Source organism: Urocitellus parryii, chromosome 11 (assembly GCF_045843805.1).
Source record: "Urocitellus parryii isolate mUroPar1 chromosome 11, mUroPar1.hap1, whole genome shotgun sequence".
NCBI lineage: Eukaryota > Metazoa > Chordata > Mammalia > Rodentia > Sciuridae > Urocitellus > Urocitellus parryii.
The window spans coordinates 13,489,202-13,514,504 of NC_135541.1; the positions used below are offsets into that span (position 1 = coordinate 13,489,202).

At 57.2% G+C, this 25,303-nt stretch overlaps 1 protein-coding gene across 1 annotated transcript; it reads right to left on the minus strand.

The window, feature by feature from the left end:
• Window positions 1-276: 276 nt before the first annotated feature.
• Wnt4 (Wnt family member 4) lies at window positions 277-24,545 on the minus strand. The gene is made up of 5 exons (XM_026403591.2): window positions 24,429-24,545; window positions 12,527-12,762; window positions 4,002-4,133; window positions 3,769-3,911; window positions 277-3,168 (listed from the first exon to the last, which is right to left on the minus strand). Exons 1-5 carry the CDS (start codon window positions 24,503-24,505, stop codon window positions 2,701-2,703), a joined length of 1,056 nt encoding a protein of 351 aa, XP_026259376.1. The 5' UTR covers window positions 24,506-24,545; the 3' UTR covers window positions 277-2,700.
• Between the last annotated feature and the right edge of the window lie 758 nt (window positions 24,546-25,303).

A 25,303-nucleotide genomic window follows, 5' to 3' on the forward strand; every position in this document is an offset into this window, starting at 1 on the left:
CAAAGTTTAAATAGCTGGTCATGGCTTGGTGAAATGTGTATAGAGCCACTGTGTGTTAGTGGAAAAGTTGCAGACAGTATGTAGGAGGTTCCCCAAACCAGTTCTTCAGAAGAAATTATCAATGTGGTCCCCATATCTAGAATCTGCTACTACTTATTGCTTTGTCCATGGCCTTTGCCAGGTCTTCTCCTGTTATGTTAAAGAAAGACTCACTGCCACAATTGCCAGATAAAGAAATAATCATTTTATCGTGCATCAGACTATGTCATGGGGATGTCACAATGGCAAGGAGCCTAGTATAAAAATTGAAGGATGGGTGGGCAGCAGAGTGGGCAAGCAGCATCCAGAGCTGGGGTTTATCCAGCCCTAGGCCTCAGAGGCCATTACTTTTGCCTTGGTATAAGAATGGTGGAGAAGGGTTCGGGCAGGATGTGAGTCTACTGACCACTTTCCAAGCCCCCATGTAGCTATGACAGGCCTGTGTCAGTCCTCCTCTTTTTTCATTTGGGACAGTTTGGAGCTGAGCGGGTCCAAGGAAGCTGCTTTTTTCTGTGGTTGTGAATTTCTTTGGCCTTGGTGGCAGTGAAGGTGGCAGTGGCAGTAGGGCTCTTCAGAGGTTCCTAGAATGTGGTCTGATTGACCTAGGGCACAGCCTTCATAACCCCAGGAGGATCAGCTCTGAGGTGCTCCCTGGCAGGTGGAAAGGTGGCTGAAGCCTGTGATGGGGCACACACCTTCTCGCTGCTTCTTGGGGCATTGCCCATCCAATCAGCAAGCAGCCTGGGCCCGCGGTTCCCCGGGGTGGGGGAAAGTAGCTCAGCTCCCTGGAGCCGGGTGGTCCCCACTCTCCCTTTTGTCTGGATCTGGCTCTGCCAGTGAGGCATAGTGTTTTCCCTGGCGCTGAGCAGGCAGCTGAATGGAGTCCACTAAAGTGGCAGTGGGCCCAGCTGGGCAGCTGTGGGGACCCTTAGTCAGCTTAGCTTTCATCCACATCAGAACCAGACGGCCCCGAGATTATCTCTGTATTTGAATGTGGCTCCAGCATGTCACTTGGTTTTGGCCTCTTACTTGGTTAGGCATTAAGCAGAGAGCTTGGTTGGGGGCCAAGGGTGTTGACCTTCTTTGCAGGGGGTGCCAACATCAGGCGGCACAAACCAAAAAGAGAGTTTCTGCAGGCTCGAGTTCAGATTCTGAATCTTGGACTTGGCTTTCAGACACTGAACCCTAAAATCAAGAGCTTGGGGTCTTGGAACCCCAAATGGGGATCCTAGAACTCAAGACCTCAAACAGGGTTGGGGGGCACTCTTTGGGTCGATAGCAAGGTCCTCTGGTGGTTGGGAGCCCAACTGAGAAGTAGCTGTGTCTGTGCACACCTGTTGACAGAAGTCTGGACTGCTGGTGCTCTTTTGGGGATCTTAAGTCCCCATGCACCCAAGGCCTTGGAAACCTGGAGGTCTGGGGGTGGAGGGGTCTCCACTGCCGAGACTTCACTGGTGAGCCTTTCAGTTACTCGCCTCTTTTCTCACAGCCTGTTTTCTCTGTGCAGCCACGTGGGCTCTAGCCTAGCCTGTGGTCTCTGGCCCCTGCTGCTTCCATTCCTTTTCTTGCAGCCAGAACCCCTCTCAAGGCTCAGGTCCAAGACACCTTCTGTGTCTGTGCCTTTGGGTGCAGGGGCCATGGAGGAGCCTGGCTGGAGAACTCTTGTGGCTCTGCCTCTGCTCAGCTTGCTATGGAGCTGGTAAGCATTGCCCTCGGCTGTGAAATGGCATGTGCCTGTCTGTCCCAGGACTGGTGTAATAATCAAGGGAGGTGTCCCAATACAAGGCCTTGGACAGTATTTACTCAGTAAATTTAGTTAAGTGAGTAAGATAATGGAGGAGGACTCTCTGCACAGTCCTTTCCTGTCTCTGAGTGTGAGATTTCCATTCTCAGTTTCACAAGAGAACAGCACCCTGAGAGGTGACTCACATGGGGCCTGGCTAGGAGGGGCTGGGGAGTACCGAGAGGGCTCCGCTAAAGGGTGTGCTGGGGCAGGCTGGGCTCCAGGGTGGGACTGTAGCCTTCTCTTGCCCTCACCTCACCTGTGCTTCCTACCTGGAAGGTCCCACAGAGGCTGACCTTCCAGCTGCCCTTGTAAGAGCTGAAGTGAGCTCTTTGCCTTTGACCTGGTACCTGCCCAGGCTCTTTCCAGGGAGTTCCAGAGGCAAGGCTACCAGGGCCAAGTTGCCAGAGGGCCTTGTGTATGTGTGGGGTGGAGAGTTGTCAGCTCTTTTTCCAGGTGATGTGAATTCCATCAAGATGGCACCTATTTCCTCTGCCATAGGGCCACCTGTTTCCCTAGATGGCGGGGTCAGTAGCCATGTGGCTGTAACACTCCTTGTTACCTATCTTAAGTCTGCAAGTAGGAAAATGGACACAGATAACAACTGAGTGGTCAGCAGCAGCCTTCTGTGGACAACCAGAGCCATGAGCAAGGTCCCTTTGGTCAGTGGCAGCCACAAAGCCTTGGGCTTCGTGGGAGGCCACGGTTGGTACTCTTAGGGTCGCCTGCCTGGTTTCGGCAATAAATAATATGAGGACCCAAAAACCAAACCAGAACAAAAAATACAACCAGGATCTCTCGGGGAGGTGGTGGGAGACTCTTTAAATTACTGGCCTTCCCTGGGCCGCTCGGGTGGTTGCTGAACACAGGCGGTGCAGTCACCGGCACGTGTGCAGCTCTACGAGCCGCTGGCACTGTCGGCACTTGACGAAGCAGCACCAGTGGAACTTGCAGCTGCAGCGCTCGGCCAGCTCCACCTGTGCCGTGTGGAAGCCGCGGCCGCAGCACAGCAGCTCACAGCCATCGATGGCCTTGGACGTCTTGTTGCATGTCCGGCCCCTCGTGCCCAGCACGCCACTGCGCATGTCCTGTTCGCAGAAGTCTGGGCTGGGCTCCAAGTACACCAGGTCCTCATCTGTGTGCGGCTTGAACTGTGCGTTGCGTGGTACCAACGCCCTGGAGGAGCCCACACGGCGGGGCTCCACCTCGGTGGCGCCATCAAACTTCTCCTTCAGTGCATGGCCCACCTGACGGAATGGTGGCACGGCTCGCCAGCACGTTTTCACTTCGCAGGAGCCTGATACCCCGTGGCACTTGCACTCCACCCGCATGTGTGACAGGATGGCCTGTGGGGGAGGGGTGGGGGAAAGGGGCCATCAGGAGATGGTAGTGGAGGTTGGGGGGGGGCTGGGGGCTAATAGGGGCACATGGATGTGGGACACCCCAGAATCCAGCCCCTGGGGATTGATTCTGTAGAGTCAGAGGGTTCTTGTCATGCTTTCTCTGTATAAGGACCTGCTAATTGCCATGCTGGGCTGGTAAGCAACTGGGGACAGATGAACAAGGTGCTGTCCCCACATGTGGGCACTCAGAGATGCTAAAGGGCAGTGCCACATGAAACAGTGACAAGTGATATGATGGGAAGGGCACCTTGGGAGTAGGCGTTGATGGGGTCATAGTTGAGCTTGTGATGTCTGGGGTGACAGGGCTGGATGAGCATATGTGCTCAGTACACAGGTGCATATGTACAGGGCCAGGGCCGCGCACACTCTGTGTGGCACCCACTCCTTCCCGGGCCTGCTCCACACACCCCATGGGCGTGGGCCTACTGAGGTGCCTGTGTCCGTGAGAGCCTGAGCATTTCCCGAGTGGCCATGTGGTGAGTATTTGGGGACCCTGCCCGTGCCATCCCTACTCTGGTGCTGGTGGGGGTAGTGCCACACTACCTTCCTGCCGGCCTCGTTGTTGTGGAGGTTCATGAGGGCCCTGCTGGACGAGGCCCCCTTGCTTCTCTCGCGCACGTCAACAAATGACTGGGAGAAGGCGACGCCGTAGGCGATGTTGTCTGAGCATCCCGACCACTGGAAGCCTGGGGTGCAGAGGACGTGGAAGAAGGTCCCAGTGAGGGTGGGCCAGGTTCCCAGAGCCCTGCCTCCCCCTAACTCCATCCTGAGCTTACCCTGAGGACTGACCCCATGCACCGTCCGATCACAGCCGCACTTTTCCAGCTCCCCGCTGCTGCAGGCCCGTGTCACCGCAAAGGCCACACCTGCTGAAGAGATGGCGTACACAAAGGCCGCCTCCCGAGTCCCTGGGGAGACAGAGGGAGGACAGGGCTAGGTCCCAGGGCTCCTTCTCAGCACCCTCCTTAGTACGTGGGACCTGCTGGGAGCTGTGGGCCAAGGAGCGAGCAAGGTGGGCAGAGTGCTGCGTGCCAGGGTTGAGTGGGCACCAACAGCGGGGACCACCTCAACCACTCTGTGGACCAGCTCATCCTCTCAGCAGCAGGAGGCAACTTCTTACGGAGGGGTTACTTAGGTTGTCACAGTACGTGGCTGAGCCGGCAGAGGGTCTGGCTTCAGGGCCATGCTGTGGCTCCTGTGCCTCACTGTCCTCACTGCCTTTCCAGGAGTCGAGTGATATGACGTGTAAAGGAGACCAGGCAGGCTGGGTGAGGTGAGCTGGTTCCGTGCCACAGCTGTGAGGCCGCCGAGTGGCGCTGCAGCCCCAGCCTTCCTGACTTTCTTGACCTGTTCCCCAGCTGCTCCCCTCCAGCTCTGAGGGGTTCCTCCCCCTGACTCTGCCCTGGCCCTTCCTAGGCTGGGCCCATTGCTCAAGATGTCTTGCCTTCTGATGCCTTTAAGCCAGATGACATCAGCTCCTAATACTTCATCCCTCTTACTGATGAGCCAGGTACCTAAATTACATCCTCAATTACAGTGAAATGCAGATTCAGAGACGGAAGGACTTGGTCGCAGTCTCGCTACTAGGAGGAGACAGAACCAGTGCTCCAGCACAGGTCTGGGCCTCTCCTCTGTTCTGGTTCTTTCCTTCTGCCCATGACTGCTCAGTGATTCTATTTTGGTGCCGGCCCTCCTCCCCTGCCTGAATGGGTGTTTTTATCCTCCTAGGAACTGTGCCTGGGGGTGTAGCTGTTGTGGAGTCTCTTTCTGGGGGTGAGTAGAGTGTGCGTGGCTGGCTGGGTGTGTGACCAGACAGCAGGCCTTGCTCCTCTCTTGGGTCCTGTGAGGGCCTCTGTGTGTCGTGACTGTCCTTCTGTCTCTTGCTGGAGGGTCTGTGTCCGCAAGAGTGGCGGGGGCAGGCTTTGGCCTCGTGGTTGGCAATTACCTCTGTGACACCCAGGCCTGTGCTCCCAGCTGCCCCAGGGAGCAGTCACCGTGGTCAGACAGAAACAATCACTGTCTCTGTACCCATGTCTGTGGACAGAGGCAGCAGAAGCTGAGTTCTAGGGTGGGAGGCAGCTCGGCCCCCAACCACTCAGGACGCCCTGTTCTTGGTGTGGCCCTTGAGCTGGGGATACTGCCCCACCCTCTTCACTGCCCACTCTCTGCCCTGGCTTGGCCACTTTGGGCCAGTACTGGGGGGCTTGGCTGGAGCAATGGAGCCTCGATGGCTGGAGGTGGAATCTTCTCCAAGTTAATCGAGGTTAATAGCAGGATCATGTTGGTTGGTTTTATGCTGTGGCCGCCCAAAGACAGCCGATTTCAGTTTCTGGTATTTCTGGTATTTCCAGGCCTGAACCAGCACAAATCTTTACCCCAAAGACTAAGGGGGAAGGGATGTCCGAGTAGGAGATAGGGGTGATGGAACTGGCAGGTGGCCTCAGCTCCTGACCTTGCTTGGTCCTTTCTCCTCTCCTTTTCTTGGTTTTTAGGAAGTCTCTGGCCCAGCCCCAGCTCTGGGCTGACCTCTGCTCCTGAGAGCCAATGGCCCCTGGGGTGCAGGCTTTCCTCTGAGGTGGCCAGGGAGACCACTGCCTCATTCCCTGAATCAATATCCATGTCCTGGGATTCAGAGTCCCTTTTGCCTTGGCCACAGGGGAACAAGGACACCATAATATTCTCAGCTTGGGAGTGGCCCTGAAGGAAGAGACTCTGAAAAGAAGATAAAACAAAAGCTAAAGCTTAGAGCTTAATACACTGCTGGGCGGTGTCTGGGCACTGTGGGTATATGTTAATTTGCATACTCTTCACAACCCTATGAAATCAGTACTTTTAACCTTGTTAGCTGGGAATGGTGGTACATACCTGTAATCCCAGCAAATTGGGAGCCTGAGGCAGGAGGATCACAAGTTTGAGGCCAGTCTCAGCAATTTAGTGAGATCCTGTCTCAAAATAAAAAGGGCTGGGGACATAGCTCAATGGTAGAGCACTTCTGGGTTCAACCTCCAGAACCACGTACACACCTACCCCCCCTCCCCCCACTTCATTTTATAGATGAGAGAACAGGTGCTGAGTGGTGAAGCATCCAGCCAGGAAGTGGTGGGGCCAGAATCTTGGCTCCAGAGCTTCCATCTTGACATTCTCTGCCTCACAGAGGCCTTAAGTGTCTGGGAATACACACGCAGTCCATCTCCTACCTCCCAAGGATGAAGGCAAGAAAGCTGTACCTTAAGTTTCATGTGCTGCAGGATCAGCTCTCTCTGTGGGGGGTTTTCTAAGAGGTGATGAGCAGTCAATCTCTACTCAGCACAGGAGACCCCAGAAGGCCTGGAGGACAGGGGCATGCTGCTGTGTCCCCAAAGGCAAAGCCAAAGGCAGTGGCTCCTCCAGTCCTGCCAACCCCATTTATTTCCTTTCTTCCTTTCCCCCCTCCCCTCCCCTCTCCTCCCCTCCCTCCCTTCCTTCCTTCCTTCCCAGGGGCGCTTAATCACCAAGCCACATTCCCAGCCCCATTTTTTTTTAATAGGGAGTCACAAAGAAAAGTTTTTTTTTTTTTTGGGGGGGGTGATGGACCTTTATTTTGTTTATTTATATGTGGTGCTGAGAATTGAACCCAGTGCCTCACACATGCTATGCAAGCGCTCTACCACTGAGCCACAATCCCAGCACCCCTAGCCTTTTTAAAATATTTTATTTTGAGGGCTGGGGATGTGGCTCAAGCAGTAGCGCGCTCTCCTGGAATGCGTGCGGCCCGGGTTCGATCCTCAGCACCACATACCAACAAAGATGTTGTGTCCGCCGAGAACTAAAAAATAAATATTAAAAAAAATATATTTTATTTTGAGACAAGGCCTTGCTAAGTTGCTGAGGCTGGCTTTGAACTTGCAATCTTCCTGCCTCAGCCTCCTGAGCCGCTAGGATTACAGGTGTGCACTACCATGCCTGGCTTCCTTTAGCCTTCTCTAGCTAGCCCTGGGTTTGAGCTCTTCAACTCCATCACTATGGCCCTGGGGGGCTCCTCACCCTACCCAGGTCCCAGGCTGAAGTTTTGCTCATTAGTTGAAGATCTAGCAGGGCCTGTTTTCCCCAGAGGCCACCCAGGCATGGAAAAAGCATCCTGGTACTCTTGGGAATTGTAGCAGCAGGGACTTCCCCAGCAAGATGGTAGATACTGCTTCTGGGTCAGGGGTTTGCCTGTTCGGCTGCAGGAGGGGTAGATCCTCGCTTTGTGCTCACTGGACTAGGGTAAGGCAGGACTCTCAAGTGCCAAGGATACTCTGGCCTTATTTTCTATAAGCCATTTGCTGCTTCTCACACTCAGCTCCTTCCTGCCATTTTCCTTCCCAGAGTACCCTGTCTTCTGGCTCTACCAGTCTGTCTTGTGTGTCCTCTGGGTCTGGCCTCAGTACATCTTTTCCAAGGGGCTGTGGATTCAGAGAGATTCTGCAGATCCAATAGTTATTTTTTTCTGAGGGCCCCACTGTGTTCTGGGGCCTTTCCATATGCTCTCTAGGGTCACAACAATCTCAGCAGTCAGACTCTGGAGGAGTCCTCAGCAAATGGCTGAATGGGAACTGGAACCAAGGAGGGTTGTGTGACACAAGACCTGGGCTCTGCAGAGCACATCATACGTGCCGTCTCTCCAAATATTGAAAGGAAAGACATTTCAGCAGGAAGGAGTATTCGGGGAACTGTCTGAGGTTGAGTTGGGCTGGCAAGAGAGCCATGGGCCCGGTGATGCCCTGGGCACCGGGGTAGGTGTTGTGGTTGAGGCCAGGGAATACCTACACTGCCAGCATTTCCTGTTGACCTGGGGGAGTTGTAGGCAAGTGAGGCCAGACCCGGCCCCGGGCTCCTGGGCTCCCAGAAAAACTCCCTCCAGGAAGTCTCTGAATTTAAGGGGATGGTGATAACAGGTGGCTCTCCTGGGGTCATGGCCTATAAGAAGTATTTCCCATGCATTCTGTCACTGAATCTTGGTGACAGCCCTGTGAAAAATTATGTGACCAGGGAAAGTGTAGAGCATTTGGGGCCAGACAAAACTGTTAGACTGGTTTGCAGAGTGACCTTTTCCACAACTCAAACAGACCCTTGCACATCCCTTCCCACTGTCTTCCTGGGACTCCAGATGCTCCCTCTGACCTGCCTGCCCTCCTCTGTCAGAATCAGGCCACAGACAGTTCTTCCCCCTCAATCACCTTGTGTGTTTGCCCTCTGAAGCCTTCAGGGGCTTCCAGCCTGGAGGTGTCTGGAGCACATCCTCCCCAGAGCTGATTTTGGGCGAGGGGTGTACTGGGGATTAAGCCCAGGAGCATTTAGTCACTGAGCTACATCCATAACCTTTTGTTATTTAAAAAAATAACAGCAGAAGGGTTTTTGTCATCTTTTGTTATTATTATTTTAAATTTTGAAACAGGGTCTTGCTAAGTTGCTGAGGCTGGCCTTGAACTTGCCACTCTCCTGCCTCAGCCTCCTGAATTGCTGGGAATCACAGGCGAGCACCACCATGCCTGGCTCTCCCAGAGCTCTTGTAATATATCTGATGGCATCAGAAAGTGGCCCAAAAGGTCACCCAGAAGGAAAGAATGTTCCCCCTTCACTGGGTCCACCTGATATGGCCCTGAGGACAAAGGCAAGAGTACCTAGGGCTGCAGAGCATTTCAAATCCAGCCCAGGGTAGAGGGGACAGTCAGTGAGGTGTCCTAAACAGTGCAGACGTGGGCAGTGGGAAGACATGCCCAGGTTTGCATCTCATTTTGCTATGGCCAACACATCACGGTGCCTCCCAACCATGGCAGAGCCTGTAGGGGCCTCAGGGCTCTTTGAGTCCCCTCTATGGACAGGGACTTGATTGAGGTCACAGAGAGAGGTGATGAGGCAGGAGGCCCATCACTGTCCACAGATGGAAGAAAGCAGAATGTTTTTGGTCATCCCACCCTGCTAGGGCCAGCCCACCTTGAGGCCCAGGACACCTGTGCCAGCTCCATGGCTTCTCTCCCTGCCCTGGACCTTTCCATTCACTCATTACGGTTTACCATTATGCACAGTGCTGAGCAGGGATAGGGATTGGGCCATGACTAAACACAGGTCTTGGCCCTTAATGTCTGCTCAGGCAAGAACTGCCACATTCCACATTCCTGGCTGCCCCAGACACCATCTTTACCAAATTCCTGATAGATTTTTTTGTGCTAGAACACGTAGCTTGACCCTAAACCACACACTGGCCTCATTATCATTATTTCTCTGCGTGTCCGGCCTCTAGAGGCCTCCACAGCTTGGGAGTGGGGAAGTATGGAATTGGGGGCTATGAAAGTTTGGGTAGTATTGGCAATATGTGAACCCCTGCCCTGGCCCTCTGGGCATCAGTTAGCCCTATTTAAGCACCTTCTGTATGAATCCTCCCCCAGGAGTCCTAGAAGGTTGGTTCTGGGTTTATTCCCATGTTACAGGAAAGAGAACACTCTTTGAGAGGGCATGGGCCTAACCCATGATCTTAGTCAAGAGCAGGCAGGCTGGTCCAGGACCTGGGTGCATTGCCACCCTTCGGCTCCTTGAGCCTTCTTCCTCATCTGTGACATAGGAACAATGTCACAAGCTCAGAGCTGTTGAGAGGATGATTTTAAGGCAAGACAGCACAAGCATGTGAGAGTCCTGTAACAGATGGGGCTCCTTGGCTACCCAGGGTGGGATCTGTTGGCTCTGTCCTTTCACATCTGAGGCCACTACCTCAGCCAAGCTGCTTATGCATGTGGGCCCCTGCCAAGTCCCCCATCCTGGGAGCTGGGGGATGAGTGGTCTGCCCAGGCTAGCGTTGCTGCTAAAGGCAACAGCCTCAGCTCCTCTGGGGTCAGGGCCCACATGAAGTACTTCCCAGGCTTTCTCACTGAATCTTGGTGACAGCCCTAAGAGGGACACATGTGCTCAGCGAGACCACTGAGGCTCAGAGGAGTGAAGTCACCTGCCTAAGATCTGCTTGCCCATGCTCACCCTCCATCTGCCTCATCAGTAATCCCTGGATTTCCTGAGAGCCAGTGCCTTGCTCTCAGGCCCCTGGAGAAAAGTCCCTTTTCTTTTTGTTTGTGAAGAGCATTTAAGAATGTCCCAAAAATAGGAAAAGGAGTTGGGTGAATGGGAAGAGCTCAGAAGAGTTCTCTGAACATGGCTGGTCTCTGCCTGCTCTGACCAAGACAATCTCCGGGTGCCTCCACTCCACTCCAAGAGGACAGGACATTTGACCAAGCTACTCTGTCACCAGCTTTCACCAGGCCTGGTAGATTCTAGCAGGGTTAGGTCCCCTCCTAGGTTTCTGTCCCTAGGTGAGGAAGGCACTTAATGGCAGAGTCCTGTGGACACACTATCTTTAGGCCAACACTGACCCTGCCTCCCCTCTTTTTATGTACCTTCAACCTGTGGTCCCCAACCTGCTGTCATTAGATTACATCCACAGACTCTCCTCAATGGCAGGCTGGGTCACGTGTGGGGAAATGGGCAGCTGAGCCATCCCCTTGCCTGGGGGGAGCTAAGCCTTAGTGATGGGTTGGTGGAGGCTTCGCACTGTAGGCTGGAAGCGTCATGTTGCAGTGTGAACACAGGTGCTTTACACAAAGGTGTGTGTGTGTGTGTGTGTGTGTGTGTGTGTCTGACCATTTGCCTTACTCTCCTCTATTTATAAAGTACAAACATTTGGTGGATCCAGTAATGGGTCCATAGGAATACCCTCTATTATTTTTTGCACCTTTTCTATAAGTTGAAATTATATCAAAACAAAAAGTTACAAAATAAGAGGAGAATCCCTATCCCCACTAAGAACAAAGAGACTTAGAGCCCAGAGGAAAGGACTGAGAGGGCTTAGAGAGGGGACTACTGAGCCCAAGGAGAAGGGGTTTGGTGTTTAGGGTGCAGGACATGGCATGTGTGAGGGGTTTTGGCAGACATGGTGTATGAAACCCTGCTGATCTATCCAACAATCCACCCAAAACACTCTCTGAGTACCCACCGTGTGCGAGGCCCCCCAGCCAGGCAGCGCCTCCTCATCCCGGGAGATTGGCTGCTGTCAGGCTGCTCCCCGGGTCTTGCTTCTTTTCGAGAGCAGCAACACCAAGCATGATCGTGCTTTCTTGGCCTCTGCCAGCTCCCAGGAGAATGGCTTCCAAATTTCTATCACAGTTGGTTTCCAGCAACATCTAAATGGTTTGCAGTGAGCTGGGCAGCCCTGGCCATCCAGTCCACAAGTGCCAAGACAAAGGTTGGCCCAAGCAACCTTTTCCTGCTGCCTGAGCAAGTCACAGAGGGCCCCGGTGACTGGTGGCTTAGAAGTGTCAGTTTTGTGCTCAGGAAGTAGAAAAAGAGGCAGCTGGGTTACAGTGCTTCTCAGAGCCTCTCAAGGAGCCTTCCTGTTCCCTAGAACTTTCTCTGGGCTCTAGCCCACCTCCCTTTGGTTGAGCGCATTCTCATGTTTCTGGACTAAGCTGAGAACCTTTGTCTTTGAGAAATCCTTCCCTGAGCACCCCAGCCCTGCCAGGGGAAATGTCAACCTCCTATCCTGTCCATCACGGTGACTTTTCTATCGTGGGGAAGAGCACAGACCCTGCAGTGGGTTGGTCCTGGCTCTGTGACTTTCTAGCTCTGGGACCTTGGACAAGTTACTTTGTATTTTATTTTCTTCATCTGCAATATGGCTGCCGAGTTAATATTACAACAACATCTGCCCGTGTTAATGCTGCGGCCGGGTGAGCTGCTCTTCCTATGCTGTGGTCTGCCCCCCGCTGGGCTTCGAGGAGGGGGGGGACCGGAACTGGCTGTATCAGGGAAGGCCATACTGGGGGTGCTCCATGGGGTTTGTCAGGTGTAGAAATCCATGAAACAAGCTCCTTGGCTGAGCCAAGGGGGTGAAGCACTGGCTGAGGGCCGGGAGCCCAGGTCTCAAGCCTGATTCTGCTATTCACCCTCTGAAAAGCCTTGGGCAGGGCAGTCCTGTCCCCTGCCTGAACCTCAGTTTTTCCTCCTTAAAACAAGGAGGATCCCAGTTCACACTCCCTTGAGACTAGCACTGAAACTGCCGCGTACTACTGAATTCTGCATGGGTCGGGGTGGGGGGAACAGCACTGCATCGGCCTCCTCCTACAGCCATCCCCAGCTTGCCTCAGCCTGGGTCCTCCCCTTACCTGGTGCCCCTCCCTGAGGCCTCCTGCTGGTTTAGCTTCAGAAATGACTTTGACTAGTCCAGCCCCTCCAGTGTGTCATTTCCCCACTGGGTCTCACACGCTGGTCCCTGGCTGCCACCGCACACACACACCCTCACCTTGCGTTACCACCTTGCCAAAGACGGGCAGAGAGTCGAGCGTGGAGCAGTTCCAGCGCCGGTTCCGGAACTGGTACTGGCATTCCTCAATGGCCAGCTGGGCGCCGCGGCGCACTGAGTCCATCACCTCCAGGTTCCGCTTGCACATCTGCACCTGCCTCTGAATCAGGCCCTTGAGCTTCTCACATGTCTCCTCCTCAGAGATGCTCCCCACTGAAGACAGCTTGGCCAGGTACCTGGGAAGAGGAGGAGAGGTCTGCAGAGCCTGCCCCAGCACCCTGCCACTGTCTCTGGGGGCCGACTTGTCCCAGGGACTGGTCCTTCTCTCTGGATCCAGTGACAGGCCTGCCCCTCCTGGTCTCAGGCTGGGGATCTATATGTGCAGTTTGACATGGGGACTGAGGCAATGAGACAGGAACCGGTCATTGTTTGCTGAGCAAAGGGAATGAATGAATGGCCACCGAATCGAAAGGTACATAGAAAGTCCTATTAAAATGTGGGAAATTTTATGACGATGATAATTAGCATAGCCAACTTTTATGGAACCTAGTCACAACTGGGCTAAGTACTTTATTGCATTTAATCCTCTCAGCAAGCCAGTGAACCCCCATTTTAAAGAGAGGGACACTTAGGTGCATATGTGTATATGCAAAGTTACCCAGCCAGTGAGAGGTGGAGCAGGACTTGAACCTGGTTTGCCTGACTTCACAGCCTTCAGTAATGACAATTCCTTTATGTGACTCAAAGGCTAGAATCGACAGTGTGGACAGAAGCTGCTGGGAGCTGGGCTTGCTCAACCTAGGGATCAGGCCAAGATGCAGTCGGCTGCCCCTGGCTGTGGAGGTGTGCAGGCAGCAGCCAGGTTCTATTGGCCGGGCATGTGGGCTGGGCATGTGGGAGGGCTCTCCAATCTGGCTGTGCACCGGAAACATTTATGGGGCTTGAGGAACACTCAGGTTCCTGAGCCCTGCTTCAGGCAGGGCTTGGCGTGCATCTCAGTTTTGGACATGTCCCCAGGCACAGCTGGGAAGCCACTTGCCTGGGTAAGTACCAGTGATGTTTCTTCAGTCTGGGTGCCACTGTCCTCCTCTCTGCAGTGTTAGCCCCAGGGGCAGCTTCCTCATCCCCTGTGTGGGCTGGAGTCTGGCTTTCCCTGTTTGTAATGGAGTGACAGTTCCTATCCCAGAGGGCAGTTGTGAGGGATGAACATAATTGGCAACGCCTCTGGGTGTCAGCTGGGCACATCCTAGGAGGGGGGTGTCGTAACAATCTCTTCCCTGCAGCCTAGTGGGCGAGTGTGAGGTGGGTGGGCTCAGGTGCCCAACCTCCCCTCCCTCCTGCACTCCTGTCTCCCAGGGCCCCACTCCTGTCCCTTTCCTTTCTACCAGGTCCTACTCAGGGGATGTGAAGAGACTGATACGGTCCTGATGAGGCCCAGGCAGGAGCCCGAGTCTCTTGGAGGGGAGGACAGTAGGAAGAAGACTGAGAAGTGGGAGGAGGATGCATCTTGAACGGGGGCCAACTGGCATCTCAATGCTGCCTGGGTGCTCCCCACTCTCATAGCTGAAGGAATTGGGGGTCTCCTACTGGGCCAGGCCCACCTATCGTGCTTGGCCTGCAGGGGGCGCCAAAAGCTCAGCACCTACTGGCGATGGGCCAGGTCACGCTTTGGGGAGGCCACAGGTGTCCTTCTGTGAGGGGATAAGGAGTTGCACCTAGCATTGGATCTTTTCCTGCTCCCACCCAGACTTGGCTCTCAGATAAAGGGTGAGGTCCCTATTGCCTTTTGACACAGGGGCACAGAACTGGCCTGTCCCCAGCTAGGCCACTCCTTCTGTATTCAGCAAGGGGACCACGTCTGGCTGTGCCAGGCCCTAGCCTCTGGTTAGGAAAGTCATTCAAGGGCAGGGGGTCCCTGGGCAGGAGAAGTAGGCTTTGGAGGCCTGGCTGAACCACCAGCTGTGACCTGGGGCAAGTCACCTCCCCACTCAGAGCTTCTGTTCATGGGCATGATAAATGAGTAAGTCCCTAGGGCCTTTCCCCCTGTCAGAGTCGGTGGTCTTCCTCCTACTGGCAGAAGTATGGAGAGGTTTCCAGGCCTCAAAGACCCCTAGTCCCATGCCAGGCTGATAGATGGAGCCCCTCCTGTTACCAGGGGAGAGATGGACCAGAGGGCAGCACCATCCTCCTCTAGGCAGGAAATGCAACAGGAAGATAGGCTGAAATGACAGCATCAGGGATTTAGGGAGCGCTGCTGGCCTGCCATGGCTGTGGGTCACTGGGGTAGTGTCCAGGAAGAAACCTCTTCGGTGGGCACCAATGCCCACTGCCCAGCCCCTTCCTCCCCAGCACAACCCTTGCCCCTTGCAAGCACGTGAGGCCCAGCCTCCCCCAGCCCTGCACTCCCAGAACCTAGGAGCTTGTCTGAGTGGTGGTGGTGGGAATTGGGCACCAGAGCTGAACACAGGCAAGGCTGGGGCTGGAGAGAGGAGCCCATCGGGGGCCTCGGTCTGCACAGTCTCTGCGTATCTATCCCAGCGTCTGGTTTTACAGAAGAGCAAACTGAGGCCCACAGAAGTGAGATGACTTCCAAAGCCCCACAGCCAGTCAGCAGCTGCAGCCCTGAGTCCCCTCTCTTCCCTGTGTTCCTGGCTATGGACCTGCCCCCGCTGGATGGTTGGGGGCTGCCAACTCGCTCTGCATCATGTCTGGCCTTACATAGGGCTTGTCTTGGTGGGTCCCCTGTGCTCACCTACTGGCAGAGTGCTCAGGGCAGGGAGGGGCAGGGCTGAGGAAGGAAGGCGGGGCTGCTGCGGGCTTTGGGGACCCTAGGAGCTGGGCCCAGTTGGTCCCAAGGGCCTCCAGGGTCCCTCCTGGTGCCCTAAGGTGGCTCAACCTTTTCCCCAGAGACACATGTGCTACTTGCTGACCCTGGAGCAGGGTTGGGCTTGAATATTGACGGCCAAGCCACAGGGAGACAGGGCCTGATGGGTGTTGGCTGGTGCCGGCTGCCTGTGTGTGGAGGCCCGGACCATCCCTGCTTCTCCCGCCCTGGTGCGGTGTCCCCGTGTAGGCTTCTTCCTGCTGCTTCTGAGTCCAGGCTTAGCAATCTGCCACCTGCTGCCCTGGCCACCCAGGACTCCAGCCACTGCCCTGCCATCGATCAGGTTACCCCACCAGCCTAGACTGCCCCTGCCGGCTGCGCTGCCAACCAGCTCGTGCCCTGGTCTTCTCAAATGGGGGCTATGGGTCCTTGAGGCTCCTCCCAGGAGGCCCTCCCCGCAAGGCCCGTGCACGCAGCCTGCAAGGCTGGAGGGCCCTGGCCCTGCCAGGGAGATCAGATCCTCTCGGCCACCTGCTGTTTTCATTAGAAACTAAAATTAGCTGGGCTTGTCCCAAGCTTTTCCAGGTTTGCTTGCTTTTTTAAACAAAATATACAAATTCCTAGAGGAGAATCTGCACCTCCGTGACTCCTCCCAGGCTCTCACTCTGCACATGGAGAGGAGAGGGGAAGGGAAAGAACTGGAGCCTTGGGGAGGCCAAGCAGGTCAGTGTTGCAGGTCCCAGCCGGAGGGTGTCCAGGTGGGGGCTGGGACGCCAGCCCAGGCTTCTCTGCCCCTCCCTTTGGCCTCCCTGCCTGCCCTGGCCACATTTAGAGCCTCCTCAGGAGTGGTTGTGCCTGCAATACCAGGGAGGAAGGAGGCCAGGCGGGCAGGAGGGGGAGCCGGAAGGAAATGGAGTGTCTGCTGAGCAGAGAGCTGCCTTGGGGACACGGCTGGGTGGAAGCAAGAGGACCATAGACCCCACCCAGGACCACGATCTTAAGGGGTACCTGGTTCCACCAGATCCTTGCCACACCCCCAATCATGTCAGATCTCCCAGTGCTCCTATAACCACTGTCGAGTGGCTGGCTGGCCTCCTCTCCACGCTGTCCCAGGTCCAGAGACCCTGTCCTTTATGATAAGCAGTGTAGTAAGGGCTGTAGGGAGCAGCCTGGTCAGAATTGCATCTCTGTGTCACTGGAGGCAAGTTAGCAACATCTCAGAGCCTCAGTGTGTTCTATAAAATGGGGAGACTGATGCTCAACCCCTGAAACTAAATGAAATGTGCGCGTGGCGGGTGCTGCTCCTCGCTGCAGCACTACTGGGTCACCATCCTTATCCAGATGGACTCCAGGGGCCCTCTCACTGCCTCCCACATAGCCTGTGGCCATCTCAGTGGAGATGCTGGGCTCTCTGGACCCTGTTAGGCCTGGGCCCCAGCCTTCAGCTGAGCACACCCAGGGAGAGACGCACACTCCCAGTGGGAATGTGGATTACTTCAGACAGGATCCCAACTGGAGGGTTTCTTTTTGTTGTTTGTTTGTTGTTACTGTGGTGCTGGAGATGGAACCCAGAGCCTTCCACATCCTAGGCAGGGACTCTCCCATGGATCCACACCCCCAGCCCCCAACTGCAGATTTTTGGCAGAATCTCCAGAGTTTGCAGAATTGGAGAATGGGCTTCCTGGTGATTGTGACCCATGTGGTGGGCCCTAGGACAGGGAAGGTGGGGGGGATGGTACTGGTGTCAGGAGACCAAAAGCTAGGACCCTGGGGTGCAAGGGCTACAAGTCAGGGTGCTGAGGGGACATGGGAATCATTTTAGGAATGAGAGGTGACTGGAAGCAGGGACCTTCCCTTCCCTTGTCACCTGTGCCCTTAATCAGCAGTTACATGCTTCAGCATGTCCTGTTACAACAATGCAGAGCGGGTCGGGAAGGCTGGTCTCCATTTCATAGATGCGGAAACTGAGACTCAAAAGGCACGTGTTCAAGGTCGTGAGCCGGTCAGGGTGGTCAGAAGTTCAAAACAGGTCATTCTGGCTCCTGAGCCTGGGGGTCAGATGCTCACGCTCCAAAGATGGCCTGTGGTTCTGAGGTCCCCAGACACTGAGCTGGGTGAGGTGACCTGATGCTGCTGTGGAGGGATCTTTCTAGAGCCCCGTGTTTTCTGAACAGGAGAGGGGCGTGTTGGGGAGGGAGGTGTCTCAGGGGTCATGTTTTTTGGGTTGTGAAGGAGGTGCTGCTGCTGGTCTGAACCCTGGAGGACAGCCGTAGGAGTGGGGAGGCTGGCAGTGGAGACCCTCATGGTAGCGGGTGGGCAGCGGGCTGCCTCGGCTCTCCCTCCTTCCCTGCCTCAGCCAACTTCCCAGGGCTCCAGCCTCCCTCAGTTGGAGGGCACGATGGCCTCTTCTGGAGTGCCTCCCCCTCCTTCCTGCATGCTGTCCCTGGGATCCCTGGCTCCTTTACCCTCAGAAGCCTCAGCACTCGCACTCCTCTGGCCGCCCGTGGCCACGACCTGCAGCCTCCTGGCACTCCTGAAGCTCCAGATACCCCACTTCCTATTGGGAGCTCCCCTCCCATTTCCCATCTCTCTGTGTTTGTCCCCAGGAGAGCTGGTGGCTGACCCAGGGCCAAGGAGGAGCCACTTGGTCCTGGGTCTGCAGGCCCGGTGCTGTGCCAGCTGGTGAGAACTTTCCTCCTCTGCCCTGGCAGGGAATGCTGTGGGGGGAGCGGTGTCAAGGCGAAGGCATTTCCTGACCTGCCTTGCCCCTACCCTAGCAGAAGGCTAGAAAGCCTTTTGTGCCCTGTGGCCACTGGACCACTGAAGTGTCCTCCCCAACTGAGGGAGGCTGCGGTGGGGCATGAAGGGACATTGGAAACCCCAGCTGAGCTGTTTGCAGCCAGAATTGGCTTCCTGGAGTGAGGCTGGGGTGGCTCCCAGTTTCCAGCGAGTTCCTGGGCTATGGCAGGTACCTTCTAAAGGCCCACACTTGGGAAAACCTGTGGCCGAATGTCCCCTACCCCCTGCTGGCCGGGTGGGCAGACCTTGGTTGTTCTCCCCTCCTGTGCAGTGACCGGCTGGGGCTCTGGGGCTGCAGATCTGATTTGTGGACTGCAGGAGAAGACCGGGGGCGGACTCCAGCTTTCCCACAAGTGTGCTGCGTGGCCCTGAGCCTCGCACCATGCCTGATGCCAGGAAGTACTCGATGTGTTTGAAGGGGGCAGACAGAGCACCCCCATGCAGGAAGCTGTGACCCTGAGGACTGTCCGCGGCCAATTCTGACGTCTGCTTTGTTCTTGAAACCCTGAAGCAGGGCACCCCTGACTCAGGAGGGAACACTGCCGTCTCCCGCTTTGGGGAAAACTCCTGGAACCTCATCATGAGATCACAGAATGAGAAATGGGGTGGGAAGGGCTCAGAGTCCCAGAGGGAAAGAGGCCCCACTAGGCAATCCCCTGCTGTGCAAAATGGGCCCCCGAAGGAGACATCCCTGAGGGTGCGTCCCTCCCTCCCACCTGCCTTCATCCCTCTCTGAAGACCGGTCCCCTCCACCACAGGGGTTGCCCTGGCCCTGACTTGGCGGGAACTTAAAACGCAGTTTGGTTTCAGTTTGCCAGGAGTGGGGGAGGCGGAGAGGGACTGCGTGGGGAAGGGGGAGCTGCTGGGGTCAGGGTGGGGAGAGAGCCTTCTCCGGGGTCTGGCTCATTCACAGAAGATGCAGTTCAGGTCTCAGAGATAAAACCTGGCAACTCCTGTGGAAATCTGGAAAGCAACCCTGGGTCCTGCTCCACCTCCCAGCTGGGTTTACAGAACAAACCAGCCCTGGCTGCTGCAAGCTCCCTGGGAGCAGAGGGTGACTGCAGGGGCCAATGGCAGGCTCTGTCACCCCCAGCTCCTGGCCTGCCTGTGCCCCGCCTGAGCCCTTCCTCTCAGAGGGAGGAACTGGAGGAGGATTGCTGCAAACACTGGCTTTTCCAAGAGCACCCACAGGGCCAGAGTTGGGCGAGTTTCAACAGGTTTGGGGAGCGCTGTCTTGTCAGGAGCTTGCTGAGTTGCTCAACTGCTAATCCAGGGTTGAGGGAAGAAAGTCAACCACGGCAGACAGCTGGGGCTCCTGCTGCTGAGCAAGCCCCTCCGGCAGGCCCGGTCCCAGGGCCCCACCGAGGAGGGGAGAAGCAGCCCCGTCTGACTCGAGGGTCTGCCTTGGCTGAGGAGAGCGGCAGGGCTGCAGATCTGCTGGGGTCAGCCACCCTTCCTGACACTCACTGGGCGCATTTTAGTATCACCGAACCTTGGGGCAGTGGAGGGAAGCCTTCCTCCTACTCAAGGGCTTTGAAGATGGGCCGCCATTGGACAGGAATGTTCTGGGGTGAAGGAGTCCTTCCTTCCTTGTCCACTGAGTGTGAGCTGAGCACCTTCTGCAGGCTGGGGGTGCCAGCCTGGGGGTCCTCAGGGCTGTACTCGCACTGCCTTGGCCTTCCGAAGCAGAAGCCACGCTGCCGAGCTTATGTATAACGTGAGATGGTTCTGCAGGCAGGGGACGGAAACCGTGAGGCCTGGACATGTGAGAGCCAGCCAAGCTGCTTCTTTGGGGAAGTTGCTGCACCTCTGGCCTCTGGAGTGGGGCTGAGAGTAAGACACTCCTGTCCTCTGAAGTGGGGGAGGAAGGTAGAGTGGCTCAGGGTGGGTGGCGTGAAAGTGCTTTGTGAACCATGCATTCGAAGTGTGGGGGTGTGCTTTTGCCCCTAGGGGACATTTGGCAATGTCTGCAGACATTTTTGGTTGTCACCTGGTGTGGGGTGGGTAGTGTGTGTGCTCCTGGCTTCCAGCAGGTTGGGGCTTGGGATACTGCTAAACACCTTGCAGGACACAGGACAGCCCCGCACCAAAAAATTATCTGGCCTCAAATATTAATGGTACCAAGGTTGAGGGAAATCCTGGTTTAAACTGTAAAGTTCTGGGTGTAGTGATGGTAATTCATTGCCCAGAACCATGGGAGGTGCTCCAAGGAGATGGGCTCTTACTCTTTAGAGGAAAGGGAGAGCTTCTTTTTAGCTGGGGAGCCATGAGATATTCCTGGGGGAGATGGGCTACCTCTTTCCTGGTGGGGCTGGCTTTCCCCCACACCTGGACTGGGGAGGCGCCACCTGAGAGCTGGGCCTCACTCTGCCATGCCAAGAGTCACACATCCTCCCTGGGCAAGCAGGCACCTAGGAGATCAGCCTTGAGACACACTCCTGTGGGACCTGGACCAGCAGGGCAGGTGGGGCCTCCTCCGCCTCCCCTGTGGGCACTGAAGGGTGTTTCCAGCACCAGTCCCCCTGGCCAGCAGGATGCCTCTGAGCCAGGCGGGGTCTCCCTGGCTCTCTGAGGCTCCTGTGGAGACCCTTGTTGAGGAGGAGCGGGTGGCAGTCTAGTTTCCTGTTTGTGTACAATCATGGGCTCGAGGGCCACCTGAAGGCCAGTCCCTCCATCCTCCCATAGACAGACAGGACTCTAGCCCACTGACACCAGCCCCCGTGGCTACCATTTCTCTTGGTGTGCTGGCACTGTGCCCAGCACAATACATGCACGGGCTCGCTCTTTCCTCCCAACACCACTGTGTATGTCCCATCTGCACCAATGGGTACCATTTTACAGATGCGGCACCGGAGGCTCCAAGATGTTAAGTAACCTGTCTAAGGTCACTGGACTGGGCCGTAGTAGCAGAGCTGGGGTGGAACTCCAGGTATCTGTCCCCAAGACTTACTTGGCCACTCTGCTGGCCCATCTCTTGAGTACAGCAGGGACTCCTTGCCCTGGCCTGCTGGGTTCCTGGTAGGGCTCCTGCCCAGCACACCACTGACCTCCCCCAGAAACCCACAGTGATGAAGCCTTGGCTTATCTATTCCCTTGCTCTTGCCAGTTCTTCCATTTGGGTTTGAGAATAAGCTGCAGAGGACAGTGGCCCAGAGGGAAGAAAAGAGGCCCACCAAGGCCGCCCAGCACTTGGCACAGAGCTGGGAGTGGCACCTGTCTCCTGGTGAAGTCTCAGGGCCAGAGGGACCATTCAGAATCATTTCTGACCCTAGGACCGTGGTAGGGCAGCCCCCTTGAGGGCAGAGGACTGTGCACATCCCTCCCTCTGAGCAGGAGCTGCCGCAAGCTGTCAGCCTGCTTTGGGTGCCAGATGCAAGCCCAGTCTGCAGCTCCCAGCTTCTCTGGGCTTGCCCAGGCCTCAGGCTGCAGAGTCCTCCCAGCTCCAGGCTCTGTCCTGCCCAACAGCTGCACACAGCAGGACACCTGGCCTCCCCCCACCCCGGGCCACCTGCCCTTCTGAGACAACAGACAGTACCAGCTCTGCTACTGGCCAGTTGACCATCCCTGGATGGATGTCTCTGCTGGGACGGGAGGGGACACCCAGGTCTCATCCCTTGGTGGGTGCTGCCAGCCATCCTTTCGGGGTCAGGCCTCTAGCTTGGCTCGCCCTTGAAAAGATAGTGTCACCACCTCGCTGAATGGACAGCTGCCTGACTGCAGCTTTTTCTCCTAGAGGCAGCTCCGGGCCAGACACCTCTGCACTTACCAGCTAGGTGGCTTTGGAGCACTACCTCTGGGATCCCAACCGTTCTCATCTGTAAATTGGGATTTGAATATTCTCTGGACTAGGGAGTTATTATCCTGGAATTGCTGTCAGGATCCCAGGGCCTGCAGGCCAAGTGGTGTGTCCCCCCCCACTCCCCTGTTGATTGCTCCTGTTCATTTCTCTCCCCCGACAGCCATGTGGCATGCACTGTCCCACCCATTTGTGGCTTTGTTTTATGTGTCCTTCTATTTGGACCCCAAGCTCCTAGGAAGCCTGGCTGTGACATCTATTTTCCCCAGGGCTGGTCCGGTCTCTGGCCTGGGGACGGAGGTGATAAACATTAGGTAGTGACACTGGCTTGGGGGGACAGAGCCCTGGGTCTCTTCTCCTTCAGAACCCCCGGTTCCACAGGGTCCTGGGAAGGCCCTCTTCCTCTCACCTTGGGCTGAGCAGAGAGACCCTTGGCTCGGAGCCCTGGTGGAGCAGGAGAGAGCTGGGACACCCAGAGCCTGCTGCATGGCAACCTGAACCATCACAGTCACCGAGAACAGGTTTGCCAACTCCCTTCTCCCTCCAGGCCCCCCTCCTCACCCACCCCTCATGGCAGCACAGGCTCAAGAAGGGAGCTGGAATTCCCCAGGGGTTTGTGTGACCTAAAGCCAGGGCTGTGTCTCTGCCTGAGATCCTGGGCGTGGATGTGGCTGAAGGTGGGTGGTAATATCACCTGGGCCACACTGGCTCAGTTTGGGACAGTCTCATGGGAGGGGCTGGGAGTCTGAGTGCCTGGGTTCCATTCTCAACTTGAGTTTGGCAAGTAACTTCTGCTCCCTGGTCTCAGTTTCCTCATCTGTAAAGGGAGCCAAAAGGCCACAATGCTCTACAGGCCTGTCTTTCCACTGCCGATATCCCCGTATTCCCTGAAGGCCTGGGTCACGCACTCAAATTGCCACTTTTGTCCTCTGCTTTTTTGCTTCCCTCCGTGCCGGGCAGGTCGAACCCAGTTCTTGTTCTTCCTGATACTCAGACCTGTTTGGGGACCTCAGCTCTGAGCCCATGCATTTAAGAGCCAGCTCCAGAGCCCCCACATCCAAACCAGCTCCCCTCCTCAGCTCTCTGATCCAGGCTCCACTGAGGGGGGTGGTCTGCAGGGGGCCAGAGGGACGAGGTGGTGGTGCCCTGGTTTCTGTACATACTGCCACTGCTCCTGAAGTGTTAATCAAATTAAGGCTCCAAGAAAAACAAAAGCGCCACAGCCACTTTGGGCTGTCTTGGAGTAGCTCACTCTCGGAACAGCTGGGAGAATTCCACATCACCTCCGTCCCCCAAAGCCCTGGGTGGCTCTGACCCCAACAAACACACTCCTTCCAGCCTGCAGGGGCCCGGCTGGCCACAATGACCTCATAGCAACAGCCATTGGACACTCGGGGCAATTTCATGGGAGATATTTGTTCTTTGGTCTTGATGCAGAGAGAATTTTTTCCTCTCCTGCTGTCTCCATGGTAACCCCAGCTACACTGTTGGCGATCCCCCTTCCCACCTCATGCTTTTCAGATCAATACTGGAGCTTGGCTCCCCACTGGCTGCCCACAGCGGATGGGGGAAGAGTACTGGGCAGGAGGAGTTGGGGCCAGGGTTAAGCCTGGGGCATGGGGAAGTGTCACTTGGGAGGGATGAAGGAGTCCAGCGTCCTCTTCTTGCTTCCCGTTCACTGGCTCAGAGCAGCTCATCCCTTTAGCTCTCTTTCCCCCAGCAAACATCCTGCCCCTTCCCAGGAAACCCTCTGAGCAGACCCAGTCAAGGAGAAAGAGACAGGTCACCAGTGGTTACCACCCATTTCTTCCTTAGGCAAGACGCGTGGAGGTGGGGGCTGTTGTCCTCTTTAAGGGCTGCAAGGAGTTTCTTCTTGCTCCAGGGAAAACCAAGGTCCAACCAGAGCCGGCAGCGGGTTCTCAGAGGCTCGGTGTCCCGGTCCCTTTCCTCCTTCTAAGCCTGGCTCCCTCCCTCCCAGCAGAAACAGGTCCCTGCACGCCTCCAGCCCAGCCCGCAGCGCGGCGCAGCTTCGCGCGGGGAGCTCGCTCCCAGACTTCTCGGGATTAACCTGCTATTATGTCCCGGAGCCCTTCCCTGTAATGGGCTTCCTCAGTGACCTGTCAGTCCCGCTGGGCTGCGCCCTGAGCAGGGTACCCCCATCTGGGCCGCCGCCCCGTGTTCGCACCCCTTGCGCCCTGGGGCGCCCAGGGCCGCCTGTGGGTGCGGACTACGCCGCCATCCCCGGCGCCTTTGGGCAGGAAGCGGGACGTGGGGAGCACGGGACCCAGGGTCTTCAGATGGAGGCCCGGCAGTGGCGGCGGCGGCAGAGAGAGCGAGCGAGCGAGCCTCTGTCCGGCGGCCGAGACACCTGCCGGGCGCCCCCGCGCCCGCTGCCCCGCGCCGCCTGGCACCGGCCGCTGCCCCCGGGGCCTGCCCAGCCCCGCCCCGCCCGGCCCGGCGCTGCCGGTCCCGGCCCGACTTACAGCCAGTTGCTCGCGGCGGCCGAGAAGACGGCGAAGACGAGGAGGCGCAGCGAACGCAGGCACGAGCGGGGACTCATGGTGCCGCCGCGGGCGCCCGGCCCCGGGCAGCGCTGCGGCCGCGGGGGGCCTCCCGTCCGGGCGGCAGGTGGGCGCTCCGCGGGTGGGCTGGGGCGCGGCGCCGGGGCTCTGCCTCCGTGCCTGCCGGCCGCCCTGCCCGCTGCTGCGCCCGCTGCCCGGCGCGGACCAGACTGTCAGCGCCGCCCCAGAGCCGGGATGCCGCGGCGGCAGCGGCGGCGGCGGCGGAGGCGGGCGGGCTGCCGGGGGGGCGGGCCGGGGGCGGGCCGAGGATGGGGTTACCTGGGCGGGCCCAGCGGCCCGGGACACCCCCCGGGGGCGGGACGCGGCGGCAGCGGCCGCGGCCACCCTAACCCGCGGGACTGGGCTCCTCCCGGGGCCTCCCCGGCCGGGCGCCCAGGAAGACTTGGGGCCCAAGCTCGCTCAGGGCACGCCTGGCTGCGCGCCGCCTAGTCCGGCCTCGCTAGAGGCGCGGCGACCCAGCTGCCTGGTCCCCACCCGGGCCTTAGGGACAGGCGGGCACAGCTCCCCCAGCCCGCCGCGGCGGGCACTGCAGCGCCGCCTTCGCCGCGCCCCCCGCCCCCAGCCGGCGCTGAAGGAGCCTAGATCCCGGCCCGACCGAGGCGGACCAACCCGAGAGCGCCTGCCGCTCGCGCGCACCCAGGAGCTTTCGCTCCGGACGCCCCGGACTGCACACCCGGGCTCTGGGTGCCGCCCGGCCGCCCCCGCCAGGCCCCTCCCAGCCTCCCGGCCCGCGCGTCCTGCGGCCCAGCCCCTCCCTGGCGCTCACCTCCCTCCAG